Source organism: Triturus cristatus, chromosome 3_1 (genome assembly GCF_964204655.1).
Source record: "Triturus cristatus chromosome 3_1, aTriCri1.1, whole genome shotgun sequence".
In the NCBI taxonomy this organism is placed as follows: domain Eukaryota; kingdom Metazoa; phylum Chordata; class Amphibia; order Caudata; family Salamandridae; genus Triturus; species Triturus cristatus.
The window spans coordinates 1,061,394,182-1,061,408,354 of record NC_140583.1 but is presented as its reverse complement, the minus strand read 5'-3'; the positions used below and the strand labels follow the sequence as shown (position 1 = coordinate 1,061,408,354).

Here is a 14,173-nt window from a genome sequence, read left to right as displayed (position 1 = left end):
TGTTGCTGCTTATATTTATTCTGCGTCTCCTTTGGAAAGATCGGACATCCCTCCTTGTCAGGAGGGGGCTTACCATGAGACTGGGAAGATGGTCTGACTACTAAATTATTGCGACCTAACGATGTATAAACATCAGCAATATTAAGCGGCAACACACACTCCTGATCAATGTCAGCCTCCGCCGCAAGGCGTTGGCAAACCCGTAAGCAAACTGCTTCTCCCTTAATATTCGAAAGAATCATTTCAAAGACAACGGGAAAGACACCCAATAATTTCATCCCCAAATCCAGGGCCTGACTAGCCCAGTCTTCATTCTGTACTTGCTTCAGAGCACTCGGAAGAACGCTCAAGGAGGAGGTGCCAAAACAAAGTGTATGCACTGAGGCAAACACCAGGTGTTGCTGTCCACTAAAGGAGGAATCAGACCACTCAGTAAACACATAGTAAGGATCCTGGGTTTCTCCACATGACCAGCATGTGGGAAGACAGCATCAAGCTGTTCAATCTTCTGAGCTATCCAAAACGGAAGGTTCTCACGATTTTGAGGACGTTTGCCTACCACCAAATTAATAAGAACAGGGCTAATCACAAGGCCCCGCCTTGTATCTGTAATGGAGGTGCAGCTTCAGGCGGAGCTACTAGAAAATCAAGCGTCTATAGAGAAGAACCACTTGACCATATAGTAAGCGTACATCCGCCACATTAGCATTAAATAGTTGGGATGTGGTGTAAAACCGGCCATGTGGCCCCATCAATACTTAACGGGCCCATACGAATAAAGGAGATAGGAGTGGGAAGGGTGCCATTAAACCAAATTTGGTGCTCCCTAGACGTAAGAGGAACTTCAAACACTGCATAAGGGCGATACGCTACCGCCACAGCAGCAACCGTATAAGCATGAAATGTATTATCATTCACATCCACTGCGGGAAATGTGACCCAGAAATAAAAGACCTCGAAGCGGTATGCAGGATCTGCCTCGACCACGAAGACAACTGGAGACCCTGCATTGGGGACCCCATGCTGTTACAAATGATGTGTAACCGCCACAAGGCAGTGTGTCGTAATTGCGATCGGTTGAGCCATTGTATATAGCAAAAAGGTACCAAACGGTAGCCCAAAACGGGTCAAACACCTTTTACAATTCAAGTTTGAAAAACCTACAGTAATAGGTGAATCCTACAAACGGAGGAGGCAAAGCCCTCCCACCACGGACGTCTCTGGGAACCGGTGGACAAGCACAAGCGCTACCCAGGGGTCCTATGAATAAGTACCAGACCAAACGTTGGTGGCGCCATGTTGCAGGGATTCTGCAAAATATCAGAACTATGCTTTAACTAACATGCTCTAGTATGCAGTATACGTTCCAGAACCAGTAGAAAAATGCCTAACACAAAAACGGTCAGCATAGCAAGTAGTCCGTAAATCATAATGGAGCTGTCATGATATACGACAGAGCAGCCTAACCTCCCTCCCCTTGTATAGAAGCAAGATGATTATATATTAGAAGATGTCTGGGTGTTAGCAGCAGACCCCGTACCTCAGTCCTATAGACGGAAGATCTTCATCACAGGTGCTGTCACGCTCTTCTCCCTGGAAAGATCCCTCTACTAGTGTGTGCAACCTATTCGGGTATTCCCATATGACCATAGTACTTGTTCCCAAACAACAGCTGCATCCGCATGTTTTGTCTAGATGCTAGAGCCTGACCAGAACAGAATAACAAGGGCCATTGTTGTTCAACCTTGTCTACAATGTTCAGTCTAAATCCCAGGAACGAACAGAGTGTAAAACAACAGCATGTTTTATGTGAAAGTTTCAGCATGGCACAAGCAAGATGGGTTGCGTATTAACGTGTGTAAAGCAAGACACAGTCTACAACGTGCTCATGCTAACATAGGGAAGACGAAAATGCCCATATGGGCCAGGTGACAATAACTTTATATATTTGTGGTGAAAGTACATAATGCCCATTTCCTTTGCTTTTTTAAATTGTTACTCTGGGAGTTCCAAGGGTCAAAGAGAACTCGGGCTGGGCAATCTCTACCAGGGCTCTTCCCACCACCAAGACCTTTGTTTAACAACATTCATGGAGTGCTCTCCATTCAGAAATAGAAATTGTCCAGGCATTCTTTGGTTGCAACTTGGTCCGCTATTAATTTTTCCTGTCACCTGCATACTTTAAAATTTGAGGTGTATGCTGCATGACTGCTATCATATAACATCTGTAAGTACATATAGAAGTTACATTTTAGATGCAGAAGCAGTGCTTAATTTGAGCCAGTGGTTTCCGGTGCTCAGCATCAGCACTTAATCATCAACACTGGTGCTTTGCCGAGACTCGAACCTGGTCCCTAGTGCCGAAGTCGGCAGCTCTGGCCATTATGCTGCATCCTTCCCCCACTTATATGGTTAGGAGTTGGTTCTGTTTTAGGCGGCGCTTACAGGAGAAATGGTCTGGTGCAAGCTGCCTCCTGACGAGAGCTCAGGCACTTATGTTTTACAAATTAACCATTGGGTAGAAGGGAGGAGCCTAGCTGGACCTCGGTTCACCAAAAAGACAGGGATATTGTAAGTACGATCACATAGCCTTTGCCTCTGACACCATCACAGTGTTGTCTTGCTGTAGCACTCTCAGCGTGTCTCTTGCCTCCTAGTCCCTGATATGGGGCTGGTAGCAGCAATGATTAGACCCACCCTGGTTTGCTCCTGAGATCCCCATCTGCTCTTTTACTTTTTTATTCAGGAATCTGTCGACCTCGGGCAAGCATCATCAGTGCCTCCCTGATTGCCTCATCAAGAGAGTTAAGGAATCCTGCTGGATATTTGCCAGTATGGTCTCTTTATCGCTTATTGCTCTAAAATGTGATGGCCAGTTGTGGACTTGGTTGTACTGTTCAACTTGCTGTTGGAGTTCCCGATTACTTCCCATTCAAGAATATTGCCAGTGAGGTGGGGGGCTTTCAAGCTACATGAGAGCCAGGGCAACTCTCCTAGGAGTAAAATGTTCCATACGTTTACGATTTCAGTTAGTAGACTTTAAATAATGACATGATGCAAAAGTGTAGTCACCAGGCTAATTTTGATGTTGCTAAATTCCTGAAGATGAATGGTGTGGTGGCTAAATTCTAAGAAATTAGAGGTATGGTGGCTAAAGTTCATGACGTCTTTGGTATGGGTACTGATGTCCTGGACACCAGTGGTAGGCAATGCTTAACTTGAGCAGGTGCTTGCAGATGGGTTCCACTGCCACTTTTTTTGGGGCCCAGGACTTATTTTTTATCATCAGTCTTTGTCCCAAAAAGAGAGATAAAGGCAGCAAATGGGGAAAGGATCACTGAAAACTTGTAGGAATGAGGTAAAAGGTCAGGCAAAGTATGGGAGTGAATGGAATAGACATGAGGTGAAATTGATACTAGACAGCGTTGGCATTCAGCAACTACGAAATTCTACAGCAGAACTGGTGAACGTACGAGAAAAACATTAGACACTGGCACTTATTCTTTTATAAATTAAGCACTGCCAGTAAAGTGGCTGAAATCCAGGAATCAGAGGTACAGTGGCTGAATTCCAGGGCAATCAGCGTTATGCTGGCTGAGTACTTAGTAATCAGTAGTCTTGTGGTGGGATTCCAGGAGATGATTGGTATGATGGTTCCAATTCAGCAGATCATTTGTATGGTGGTTGCATTCAAGTGTTCTGTGGTATGGTGGTTGAATTTCAACTGGTTACTTCTGTGGTGCTTGAATTACAAGAGGTCATTGGCATGCTGGCTGAATTTCTGAAAATCAGTAGAATGGTTGCAAAGTTCTGGGTGATCAGTAGTATGGTGGCTAAATCCCAAGAGATCAGTGCTATGGTTACTGTATTCCCACGGATAAACACTGTGGTGGCTGGATTTGAAAAGATCAATTTTACAGTGGCTGAATTTCAGAGGATCGGTGGATTGATGGCTGAATTCCAGGAAATCATTAGTGTGGTGGCAGATTTCAGCAGATCAAGGGCGTGATGGCAGCAATGGTTGTGCTTTTGAGACATCCAACTCTTTACAGTGTCTTCTATCTTTCTTAGATCAAAGAGGAAGTAAAAACGAACCCAGAGCTACATTCCCAGATTTACGTGCCTAACCCTGTGGTGGTGCCTGGTGGAAGATTCATTGAGTTCTACTACTGGTGAGTGACACTGGGCCTGAATTGTGTGTGGACAGACTTTCATTAATGTGAGCGCAAGATGAGAACATTGAGCTGTGCTCAGTTGTGTTACGATTGGAGAATGTTGAACGGGCGTGCTCAATATTGTCATCACAACATAAGAGCGATGAGGAGGATATTAACAAGGGTGAATGGCTGTGGTGCATAGTTGTGCCTTTTGGAGAGCAGATTGCAAAAAGGGTTTATGTCATCATGAGCAAAGAATGCTGAGTGAGTGGCAATGTACATATCTGGGAAGTGAGAATGCTAAGGGAATGACTCTCATTGTTGAGTGAGTAGCACGCAATTTGTGTAATCACGGACAAGAATGGTGGTACATTGACTCCTAAAGTCATTAAAGTTTACAAAAGCAGGGAAAGGCAGCCCTCTGGAGCAACACCCAAAAGTTCCCCTTGCCTTGTGGCGGAGGTCACTGGTCTCTGTAATGGCAGCTCTCGGCAGGATCAATCCTTGACCTTGAAAGCCCAGACCTTAATGTACAAGAGGTCTGGTCCCAATGCCGGACAGGTCTGCTGTCCCTACAGTGCTCGGCAGATCTTACCCTGTTAACAGGCAGCATATGATGGAAAGGTCCTTGTATCTAGAGGTCTGGTCCCTGCACATGGCAGGTCCAGAAGTTGTTGTGCTTGGGTGTCTGGTGTCCAGACCCTTTATTTCAGGATATTTTCAGACAGTGCCTGAGGTTTCATTTTTATGGTGGACAACAACATCATAAAGTAGGTGCGAAGAGCGTTGGTGACTGGAGCAGGCTGGCCTGAGGCTCTGATACAGGTAACCAAAGTGCAGGAGGAGGCTTAACCTTGAGATAAAGCCAGTTAAGGAAACAGACCCTTGGCAAGAGGTTGTAATCCCTAGAATCACTCGCTAACGAGCTCCAATCGTTGATAACGCAGGTCAATCTTTGCAATGTGGAGGCAAAGTCTAGAAACTACAGGATCTTGCCTTTCTGATAGGCCATTAACTGATAAACCAGCGGTTTAATCGTTTTGTATTTAGTTAAGTGCTGCGGTAGTCCACAACAAAAGGTGTGGTTGACGTGCGCTGCTGCCAAATACACCAATAAAAGTGGTATCATTTTCACCTAAGCCATTTCAGTTCAGAGGTGAGAGTTGTGTTTAGCAGCGCAGTATAGGATGCAGGAAACAAAGTTAAACAAGCATTAAAAATGCAATAGGTCTCGCCTTTGATTATGTTAAAGCCATTTGCTTTGCTATGCAATACCATTTGCAAAGCAAATGGCTTTAACTTAATCAAAGGCGAGACCTATTGCATTTTCAAGGCTTATTTTTCGAGTTTTAAGGGCTGAGTCTTGGGGGCGGGCCATGGGGATGACAGTCACAGAGAGAGAGTGGTTGCAGTGCTGTCAGTGTGCGCATGTGGGTTTCGCTGGCCGTTTTAGGACGCCCAAACCAACATGCTCATTGAGCTGTCTCCAACCCGAGCTCAGTTGCCGGGATGGAGACAGCAGGCACATGCTCCCACTCTCTCTGGGAGTGTACATCCAGGCCAATCCTGAAGGTGCTCTCATGCAGAGCAGCGCCAGGATTGGGCGTAGGAGAGTCTGAGAGCCTGTGTGGTGCCAGAGAGAAGCAGAAAGGTGGCAATGCGGCAGGTAAGTTAGATTTTTTTCTTTTTTAATGCATTTTCGTTGTTGATGTCTCCCCCCAGTACTCACCCGCCCCACTATGCTGTGACACCAGCTACTATTGAGTTTCTCACATTTAAACCTTATTTGTAATCATGTAACACATAAACAACATAACGCATGAATTTTGAAAGCGCACGTATCACCCGAGGGCATCAAGGCGCAGAAAAACAGATGTTTTATTGTTACCCAACTCAATGGTACTCATTTTATCGACCTCGGATGGATGAAAGGCTGAATGGACCCGCCGGGATTTGAATCTGTGACCATGAGGTCAAACACGGTGGACGCATTAGTCCACTAGTCCACTGAGCCACCAGACCCTTAACAAAAACTATGTGATGTTGTAGTGTAGACCATCTTTACTGGAACATTCAATTCACTGAGTCTGACATAAATGGCAAATCCACATTTGGTATCACCCTGACAGTTTTGCTTTGGGGTATACTTATTACATTAACAGTAACATGGATCAGTAACCCCTTTACAGTAGGAACTTTTCTGGGTTTTTTTTGTTTGTTCTTTTCGATTTAAATGCGTTTGAGTGAAGCCCATCTTAAATCGTACAGTCCGTATTCCATGACTACACCTTACCCATATAGGCATCGGCCTACAGGCGACCTAAACAGAGCAGTGCAGTGCCAGCTGGTTCAGAACAGCTCAGCACAGATAGTTAGAGATTGACGGCTGGATCAAACGATTTTAGTACATTAGGCAAGTCCACAATTCCCCACACCCTCTACTTTCTGTTAGGCCATTTAATGATGACACCAGAACATACTGCCTAGTAGTCCGTTAGTGTCAATATCAGCTTCCAATAATTGAGTAGCCTTGTGAGTGTAATCCACTTAACCGTCAGTGGAGCAAAGGGGTGTGGCATATGTTTTAATGACATTACATGCATTGAGTCCTTTTTTTTTTTTTTTTTTTTAAACAGTCAGAGGTATTCACCTAGAATGAGTTCTCGTAAAAGTTCTCTTTAGAAGTAGTTCACTGGTTTCTGGCACTTTCCACCAGAGGTCCCTTGTTTACTTGATTAAAGGCACTGCAGGTGATTTATAGAAATTAATAAAATCTCGTTCCTTCCATCTCCTGCCTGCATCATTTCAGATGCCAGTTCTAAGAACTCCTTTTATTATTATTAGGTTGGCAGTAGCAATGCCACCTGGTGCCCCTGTTGGACAGAAGTAAGAAAGGCCTGGGACACATTTTCTACATTACACCTGTAGTGCGAGTTGGCACCCCATTAGCAATGCTGCTAGATTGATTTCCTTCACAACAGCCAGTAGGTGTTTTTGAGTATCAGAGGCAAAGGCACCGACTTCGGATACAGGCGGCTCTCTGTAGGGCATCTGCACTTTCTTGGGCTTTCACTGCTTTCAGCAGGTTAACCGGGGACACTGGCGCCAAGCTTCCAGATGTGAAGGGCGGATTTAACCAATGGGTTTCTAAATTAAAACAAAACAAATATTCCTGTTTCTGTTCACTTGCCCTGAAAAAAACACAAAGCTGAAACTAGCTGCTCATGGGCTAAAGTTTCATACCTTTTGTATCAAATGGGGCATGAAGAAAATTGGCAAAGTGGGGGCTGCCAACCTGAGGTACAGTGTGCGCCCTTATATTCTCGGGCCTCTAGGTTCGGCACACGAAAACAGAGTTGAGATTAATCAGAGGACAATACAACACGCTCATTAATCCTTTTAGGGACTACAATGGGTGCGATTGTGTGATGTGAAAGGGGAATCCCTCTAGCCGGTAGCTCGGGTTCCTTTGTACGCGGCACAGGTGAAGGGAAGAAGGAATAAAGCCCTCCATGTGTCAGATGGAACACGGGAGGTCGGCCGGGCTGGCGTGCAGTGCACGTGCGCTCGCATGGCGGCGTGCTTTCACTGAAAACTGTGTTTAAAGTGAAAGCATGCCGTGTTTAAAGTGAAAGCACGCGTGTTTAACAAGATGGCGGCGGACTGTCCACTGTCCTTACATGCACGCGCATACTGATAGGTTTGGACAAATGGCGAGAGCAGCCATCTTTGTCCATCCCTACGCGTGCATGTAAGGCTAAGGGAGAATCGATTGCAAAAGGTCCTCTTAATTGCGAGTGCAGAGCATGCGCTGCTTTTGCCAGGCGAGACCTAAAAATGGGGCTTTAATGCACTGAGGAGTGCTCCATCACTGGAAGGCAACCCCCTTCAGCAAGCTGGGAAGCTAGTGTTAATAGACCAAAGATCTAAGAATGCACAAAGTTTATGCGCATTTTGCTGGCAGGAAGTGTGATTGTGGTGATTAGTATTGATAATAACATGCTGTTTTGGATTAAAGGAGGACCAACCAGGTTGGATCGAGGGCCACAGAGCTTAATTGAAGATCAGCTGCCAGATTAACATATCTCCCAGTTATACCATTATTGTCCTTGGTTAGATGAGAAAAATCTAATTATGTATGATGGGTATATCCACTGGAAAGAACACTGCTGGTTCCAAAGAAACAGTGCATGAACTTCGCCAAACCAAATAGTTTGTCTGTTGAGAACATTTCCCAACATGCTATAACGTCTTGTCTGTGGCTGCAGCATCCTCCTTTGATAAATCTATCAGCCATCTTGTGAACTTATATTTTATGAAAAAACAAGCAGTAATAAACGTGGTAGAATAGCATCTCAAAATTTACTCAGTTTTCATATCCATAACATTATTTCCTTGCAATTGTTAAATACACCACGTTTTGATGGAACTGACAGAAATTCATCTTGTTCCTGTACCCACCATCACTCCCACTGTAGAAAACAAAAAAAAGACGAGTGGGATGCTGGAATTAATCCCATCCACTGGTAATGTTTCAGGCCACATCTCAGGCCTTTTTTTTTTGCCCACCATGCCACCTCAGATTGTACCCAGCCATATGCAAATCAGTCTTGATCCTGCTCCAAAAGGAACAGACCAGCCCGAACTAAAAGGTCAGCTCTGCTCTGGGCTGGACCACAAGCAACAGAAGGCCGATTTCGACCTAGTTGGGGCTCATGATTTGGGTATGGCTTGGTTCCAGTGGTACAGTGAGCACGTGTCCTACATCTAGACATCACAGTCGCACATAGGATGTCACACTGAAGAAAGCAAAAATAAGATGAGTGGGATGCTTTAATTAATCTCAGCAACTGGTAATTGCTCGGGCCGCATCTAAGTCCATTGTTGTTTTCCCTCCCACGTCACCTAAGATTAAACCACTTACTCCCAGGACCCGTGACCTCTGTTAGCCTAGACCTAACATCCCAAGCTGAATTTTGACTCCATCTTCTTCAACAGGGATTCCTACTGGGTGATCAATGGACTTCTGCTCTCCGAGATGACAAACACTGCCAAGGGTATGATCGAAAACTTCTTGGACTTGGTAGACAGGTGAGGTCCTTACAGTTCTTTGGTGATGGAAGGTCAAAATAGAGACATCTGTTGAAAAAACACTACTGAGTTCTACTTAATGAATGGGTAATCGTTTTGGCTACACATTGTTGGTAAGTCCTCGGTATTGCCAAACTCGCGTTTGTAGATGGGTGAATGCTATACAATGTTCTATGTGAGCGCAAGTATAAGATATCTGAGTAACCTCAGCCAGCAAAGAGAGGTCTTCAGGTGACTGGAGCACAACGCAAGACTTTCTTCTAATTTTCTCGCTTATTTATATTGGGGTCTAATGTTCCTCTCCCACAGATTACTGTTTGGATTTTCTTGCTTCATTTGAAAACATTCCTAAAATATTCAAATTAAAGTTCCTTTCTTTAGTCAAGAACTCGCTTGCAAATGTAAGTTTGGTAAAATTAAAGTTGCTGTTACACTTTTCATTTTCCACTCAAAGAGGGTAGAGCTCAATCCAAGCTTTTCGACCCAAGAATAGAAAGGTTTTATGATAAAATACCCCAAAACGGCAAACCAGAGATCTCGCCTCCACTTTAGCATATGTTGTCTGTCCACACATAACTCTACGACACGTCACTCCATCCTATGACATGCCACTCCACTCTATTACACGTCACTCCACTCTACGACATGCCACTCTACTCTACGACATGCCACTCCACACTGTGCCACTGTATGCCCCTCCACTATGTGCCACTTCACTATACAACATTCATCTCTAAGGCACACTACTCTATGACACTTTACTCCACTCTATGCTATGCCACGCCACTCGAGTCCACCCTACTCCACTCTATGATACTTGACTCCACTTTGTGTCACTCCACTCCACTCTATGCCATCCACTCTATGGCACTCCACTCTATGGCACTCCACTCTGCAACACTCTATGCCACTTCATTCTACAACACTTCACATCACTTTAAGTCCCTCTTCTCTACGCTCTTCCACTCTACTCCTTCAACGACAGTCTGTGCCACCCTGGGCCACTCTACAACACTATATGCCACTTCACAACACTATATGCCACTCCATAACATTCTATGCCGCTCTTTCCCACTATATGCCACTCTATCCCACTCTATAGCACTCCACTCTACTTCAGTCTACTACACTCTAGGCTACTTCACTCTATGACAATTTACTCCACTCTACACTACTTCACTCTGCTACATCACTCTCCACTCTATGAAACATTACTACACTATATGCCAATTCCGGTCTACAATACTCAACTCTGTGCCACTTAACTCCACTCCACTCTGACACACTACTCCACTCTACTCCATGACTCCACTCTATGCCACTCAACTCTATGCCACTCTTGGCCATCTCCACAATCCTCTACTCTATGCCACTGCACTTTACAACACTCTACTCTATGACACGCCACTCGACTCTATGCTGTGCCACTCAACTCTATGCCACTCCACTCAACTCAACGCCACTCTATTCAATGACAATGACACTCCACTCGACGCCACTCCATGCTGATCTACTTCACTCTATGCCACTCTAGACTACAAAATTGAATGCAACTCCATCTACGCCACTCCACTCTACTCCATGTTATCACACTGTACTCCACTGTACACCACTCCACAACACTGTCATTCCACTGTACGACACACTGTATGAAACTCTACTCCATGCTACACCACTCCACTGTACGACACTTTATTCCACTTTACGCTCCTCCACTCTGCGCTCCTCCACTGTACTCCCTCCATGACACGCCATGCCACTCCACTGTATGCCACTCCATGACACTCTGTGCTTCTCCACAACACTGCACTCTATGCATTCCACTCTGTACCACTCCATGACACTCTATGCCACTTCACAACACTGTCACTCTTCCCCACTCTATGCCTCTCTAGCCCACTCTATGCTAATCCATTCTACAACAATTTACTACACTCTACACCATGACACTTTATTGCACTATGTGCAACTCCCTCTGCACCACTCCATGCCTCTTTTCTCAACTCTGCACCACTCCACTGTCACTCTGAGACTCTACTCCACTCCACTCTGCCACTCTACTCTAAACCACCCCAACCACCCCACTCCATGCCACTCCACTGTATGACACTGTACTTCACTCTATGCCCCGCCACTCTACACCCCTCCACTCTACTCCCCTCCACTCTACGACCATCCAGCCCACTCTACTCTCCTCCCTCCATGCCACTCCACACTATACCGCTCTATGTCACTCTAGGCCACTCCACAACACTCCATTCCACGCCATTCCACTCTAAGCCACTCCACAACAATCCACTCAAATACACTCTACTTTACTCTATGCCACTCCTCCCCACTCCATGACACTCCACAACACTCTACGCCACTCCATGACACTCTACTCCTCTCCACGCCACTCTTCCCTATGCCACTAACTTTTAGCCATGCTGAACAACTGCCACGCTGGTGTACAACATGGCTACAACACATTGGCACAGCCACTAGGTCTTGCATTTGCAAGACCCATTGGTTTTGCTAATGCTTGTTATAATACAATAACATGAACGCAGCCCCCCCTCCATTCCACCAAGCACTCATTTATAGAATGTGATGGGAAATAGTAACCCGTGCCACAATATAACTAGTCCTGGGGTGATTTTGTTTCCTTCCCCTTTCAGACTTCTTACATAGGGCAATGTCACATATGCAGTGAATGATTTGTTGAGTGGGGTACATGCCAGCCTGTGATGCATGCCATTTTATGAGGAGCTTATAACTGCCCCTTTTTTACACTAGGTATGGGTCAATCCCGAACGGCGGGCGTGTCTACTATCTGCGCAGAAGTCAGCCTCCATTTCTTACTCTGATGATGGAGAGCTATATGAACGCGCAGAATGACACAGCGTTCCTCCAGTGAGTATCAGCAGAAGGTGCATGTTGATTATTTGTGTTTGGCAGAATTGACTCTCCACAGATTCTACTCAGAAATGGCAGTAGTACTCCTCATGCCATGTAAGCATGCGTATCAACTTTTGTATTGTTTTATTACTTCAGTATGTATCTCAATCAGCACCCTACTAGCTTATGTTGATGCACATGAGTGCCCTTAACCTTGCATTCACTTGTTCTAACCCAGGAAAAACATCCAACTTCTGGAGAAGGAGTACAAGTTCTGGATGACAAACCGCAGCTTGGAGATTGAAATCAACAGAAGAAATTACACTCTGAATCGGTACAGTGTTCAAGTGGGGGGACCCAGGTACGTCGCATGGCTTTCTCCTCTTGCTGGCATTTAATGCTGCCCCTTATACCTCTAAACTGGGTGGGATGCATGTCTACAGACAACTACTAGGCCATTGGTTCCTAACCGGTGGTCCCGAGGCCCCTGGGGGTCTGCAAAACCTATTCAGGGGGTCCGCTACTGCTTAGAAAATTAATAGCATTAATAGATTAATAACATATATTCAAATAAACAAGCGAAATGTAAACTTACACATTTTAAAACGTTCTGTAAATGTGAAGGAATTTGAAATTGGAGGATACATATTTAGCATCTTCAGATTAATTCTTGGGAGCAGTGTAAGTCCATCAAACAGAATTTAGTATGGATGATGCGTGGCCTCAAATTTAGAAAAGCTCCAATCTTCCTATTTAAAATAAAAGTTTGATTCTTTTTTAATAATTGTGGATTAAGATATTTAATCATTTCTGTATTTATTTGATAAATGCTCATATCTATATTTTTGTGTGTGTATTGTCTTGAGGTTCAAATCATCAAAAATTCTTAGAGTGTGGGCCCTGCTTCCAGTAAGGACACAGTGGGGTCCCCGGATTCCAATGAGGATTCAGTGAGGGCCCCAGGCTTCCAGTAAAGATTAAGTAGGAGGCCACAGAAGTCAAAAGGTTAGGAACCATTGCACTAGGCTCTATGGAAATTTGGGAATATTCTTCATAGACAAGTAGATTCCACTGAAAGACCTTTGAGGTTACAGTCTTTACGTAACAAATCTAGGCGTCCCCAAGAAAAGATTGCTGTTACTCATGCACTATGAAAAGATGGATGTTGTCCATGTGCTAGAAAAGGTTTGAAAAGGTGGATGCCTTTTCTCCATGTTTCACTAAGTCTGAGAAAGATGACCACGCTTTAAAAAAAAGGGGGAGACAATATCACTGCCATCCATGCATCACAGGGTGGAGGGGGGTTGACATAAACCTTGCACCATGAGAGGGAGGAATGATGACCATTAGCCATAATTCACATGTTGTAAAAAAAATGACTGACTTGCATCACAGGGACAAGTGCTTAAGGAAGAGCTGGGTGGCCTCTGAACTTGCATTCCAACTGGAAATAAAAATTTCTATAACCAGTGCATCACACAAGAGAAGTAAAGTGGTCACCATTCGAATATTGCATCAGTGAAGAAAGATTAATGACATTCATTATATAACGCAAGGAGAAATAATAGCTTTTTTTAATGTATCACACAGGATGAAAGCATGGCTGTCATCCATGCATCTCACAAGGGAGAGCAAGGTGGCCTTCATCAATGAGGATCTCTGTCGCTAGGGAGCTAATGGCCATCAAGCATCGTGTAGCAGGGAAAGGGGACCTTCTGTCTGTGCATCACATAAGTAGGGATGATCCTGCCAGTCATGCATCCTATGTGGTGACCTTCAATGCATTGCACAGGGGAGAAAAGCTACTCCTTCCTTGTATCACCTAAAAGAAGAAACAATATTTTCTGCTAATGCAGCAAACAACGACAAAAAAGGTTGGCACCTTCATAACACACGGTAAAAAGAGATCTACCATCCATACCTCGCACAGGAAGGGAAAGCTGGTCACCACCCATGCCACATGAAGGATGATTACAGTTTGATCACTATCCATTTATCATGCTTTGGAGGAAAAGTGCCTATCATTCGGGATGAATGATCGGCCC

General features: G+C 44.7%; 1 protein-coding gene across 2 annotated transcripts in view; it reads left to right on the top strand.

Moving 5' to 3' along the window:
• TREH (trehalase) overlaps window positions 1-14,173 on the top strand; it is a 281,145-nt gene that overhangs the window by 186,577 nt on the left and 80,395 nt on the right. For both annotated transcript variants that reach the window (XM_085645871.1, XM_085645870.1), the window contains exons 6-9: window positions 4,072-4,172; window positions 9,156-9,248; window positions 12,027-12,143; window positions 12,367-12,489. In XM_085645871.1, the coding sequence (XP_085501997.1) occupies window positions 4,072-4,172; window positions 9,156-9,248; window positions 12,027-12,143; window positions 12,367-12,489 (434 nt within the window). The remainder of the gene's footprint in view (window positions 1-4,071; window positions 4,173-9,155; window positions 9,249-12,026; window positions 12,144-12,366; window positions 12,490-14,173) is intronic.